The following is a 2,707-nucleotide window of genomic DNA, read 5'->3' as shown; positions in this document are numbered from 1 at the left end:
CCCCCGCCCCAGTGAAAAGTCTTCTAATAAAAGGTATCATATTACCACCACTGTCTTGTTTTGGTCTAATTCTGAGATCCCACTTGGAACAGTTAACATGAAAAGGAATGGCAATACTTGGGATTTTTATAACGTACACATTTTATCCAAGGATCTCAAGTACTTGCAGTCACGTCTCCAGATCTGAGAAATCATGGTTCAATGGAAGCCAGAAAGCTGGACGAATGCTGGGCAGGTTGCATGGGGTGTAAAATCCCTTGGCTAAGTCTATGATCAAACAAGGTCAAAGTTGGTTGGCTAGAGCTGGGCTCAATTTCTCTTCTCAAATGTATACTACCAGTCAGTAAGTTTTACCCTTTCTTAAACCACACACCCATCTCCAGGCTCATGCCTAGAGTTAAGACCAACTGAAGTAGCCATGTCCTCATGATAATGCATCAGGATAAAAAGCAAAAACAGGGAAATACATTCATCAGCATCTGGCCAAAGGAGACAGGGGTTGGGAGAATTGATTTGGGAGGCCATTCCTAGCAAGAACGAGACAAAAGTGTCAATTCACTAGTTTCAGTTACAGTTAAGCTTTTGGTGGAGTCGATTCCAGCAGAGGTGAAGCTCATGGCATCTAGCGCTTGATTTAAGATAATGCTATTGAAGAAGGGTAATGAGAAAACACAGCAAACTAACAAGGAGGAACTGGCCAAGGAATATCTGGAGGGCCAAAGTGATTTTCTTTCCTTATCATTTCTACAGGAGAAGACAAGGGGTAGGAGAAAAGGGCTGGAGGGCCCCTTATTTGCACATTTTTTTTTAAAAAAATCATTTTTTTCATAACTCCGTAATGAAAATGTATTTTACGGTATGAAGGTTACAGAACTGCATCTGCTACTGGGTCACGGCTACAGGTCTATGAGCTGATCCACCAGCAGTAAAGACCTGGCTAGGTTGGGAAGACTGGACTCAGAGCTCCCACTGCTGTTTCTAGAGTGCCCACCTGGAAGTGGAGAGATAGGAATTCAGTACAAAACATAGAGGGTTAAGGTTTAGATGTGCAGAGCAAGCAAAGAAGAAAAACCAAACCAAAACCAAAACCAAAACAAAACAAAAAACAAAAAAATCAAACCCTAGAGAAGCAGTATTTTACATTTGCAAACCCTTACATGTTGATTTTGAAACACATACATTAGCTGTCCACCACCTCCCACCAGAAGCTCAGGCACTCTGTGCACACCACAGTTTAGGCAGGACATCTTGCAAAGAGTCCTTGCAAAAGTATTTTCAAATCAATACTTTTTTTTGGGTTGAGAATTGCTGGCTATATACCAACTTCCTGATAATATCAAGCCATCTCCCTTTGATAAAGTAAAATCAATAATTTTGCTTTGGAGAGAAACTAGTTATTAAGATACTGCAATAAGAACATGCTTTAAAAAATAAATGATGGTCCTATGGCAATTTAGTGTTTTATGGCATGTTCAAATGATTTTCATCCATCAAAGTTGAAAAAGGATGCTCCATGAATGTCAGAAAGATGTGAATGATACCAAAACACAGCTGTTAATCTCTTTGGGAAAAATATATATTACGGATTATTCTAATCATGATAAAAAATGTGATGTGCTTTTGATATATACCTTCAGGTTTCCACTGACTGAAGATCATTTTGCTTTTGGCTTCATGGTAAAAACTAACTTTTGGCCAACTGTTAAATACTTCTCTCTAAATAAACACCATGGTCAAACTTTAAAGATACCTATCTCTATCTATCTGTACTGGTCCAGCCTACAATGATTCTCATTACTCCCAATGTCCTTCATTAAATGTTGATGCTTTTCTTCCCCCTTGCAGATTAGGTGCATGACTATTTTGAAGAGAACTGAGGCCAAGCTCTTCTCTTTTCCCCATCCTTTTTCTTACCTTGTGGGTTTTTGGTTATCAATACAGGAATAGGGTCAAACTCATCTTCAGCCACCTTGTCGGAGCCCTCAGGGACATCAAAACCTGAGATGAGATTACTATCTTCTGCAGCTTAATACAGAATGCAAGTACACAAGCAGAAACAACAGAGGTAGAGATTAGCAAATGAGAGAATGCGAAAGAGGCACAAAGATCTCAACTGTACAGCCCTGTTATTTCCAAAGGTGAAAATACTCATCTTTCTGAGTTGAAATAAAAGTAGCAAAACTGGAAAATATAGAGATACAGAAAAAAATGCTTTAGAGTTGGTCATGTTAAGACTTTTATAAATGATTAGGGAGAAGCGTTCTTGGAAGAATTATAATATTTATAAGGCATTAATTATAATTATTGTGAGGTATCTCTTCAATGTCACTAATCCACAAAGGCATAGGAATAAGTCACTTGTCTTCACTGGGGGAACAGAGGCCTAACAATATTTGAAAAACTCAAAACCGGGACGGCAGCGGGAGCCGGGGGGGATGAGGATGAAGAGAATTGGTGGCTCTCTAAGAAGTAACCACTGTATACAAGGCAAACAAAATACTGCTGGAAGGACTCACCGCACTGTGACTGGGGAAAAAAAGACATTGAAACAACTCAGACGCCTTAGGGAATGTTGAGGCACAAGATTACACGTACCGAGGCCTCAAGTAGAAGGTTTGTTAGAATAGTCTTCTCCATTCTAATTAAAGCTATCCTACCCGCAAGCAAGTGCTAGCTGAGCACCTATTTTTTTTTTTTTTTTTTTTTT

At 39.3% G+C, this 2,707-nt stretch overlaps 2 protein-coding genes across 3 annotated transcripts in view; both read right to left on the bottom strand.

The window, feature by feature from the left end:
* Nucleotides 1–2,707, bottom strand: part of LOC108516345 (uncharacterized protein FLJ45252) — a 37,614-nt gene that overhangs the window by 11,697 nt on the left and 23,210 nt on the right. The window lies entirely within an intron of this gene.
* The window catches only part of LOC108516342 (AP2-associated protein kinase 1), a 176,356-nt gene continuing 173,667 nt past the window's right edge, over nucleotides 19–2,707 (bottom strand). The window contains exons 21-22 of one of the 2 annotated variants that reach the window (XM_017853775.1): nucleotides 1,915–2,025; nucleotides 19–991 (exon numbers count right to left, since the gene is read on the bottom strand). In XM_017853775.1, coding sequence (XP_017709264.1) covers nucleotides 897–991; nucleotides 1,915–2,025 — 206 coding nt within the window. In that variant the 3' untranslated portion in view covers nucleotides 19–896. The remainder of the gene's footprint in view (nucleotides 992–1,914; nucleotides 2,026–2,707) is intronic. The other variant, XM_017853776.1, reaches the window with a different exon arrangement.

This window comes from Rhinopithecus bieti, unplaced genomic scaffold (genome assembly GCF_001698545.2).
Source record: "Rhinopithecus bieti isolate Rb0 unplaced genomic scaffold, ASM169854v2 scaffold_36315, whole genome shotgun sequence".
Classification (NCBI taxonomy): domain Eukaryota; kingdom Metazoa; phylum Chordata; class Mammalia; order Primates; family Cercopithecidae; genus Rhinopithecus; species Rhinopithecus bieti.
The sequence above is the reverse complement of the archived record's forward strand: the minus strand, read 5'-3'. Positions and strand labels throughout refer to the sequence as shown.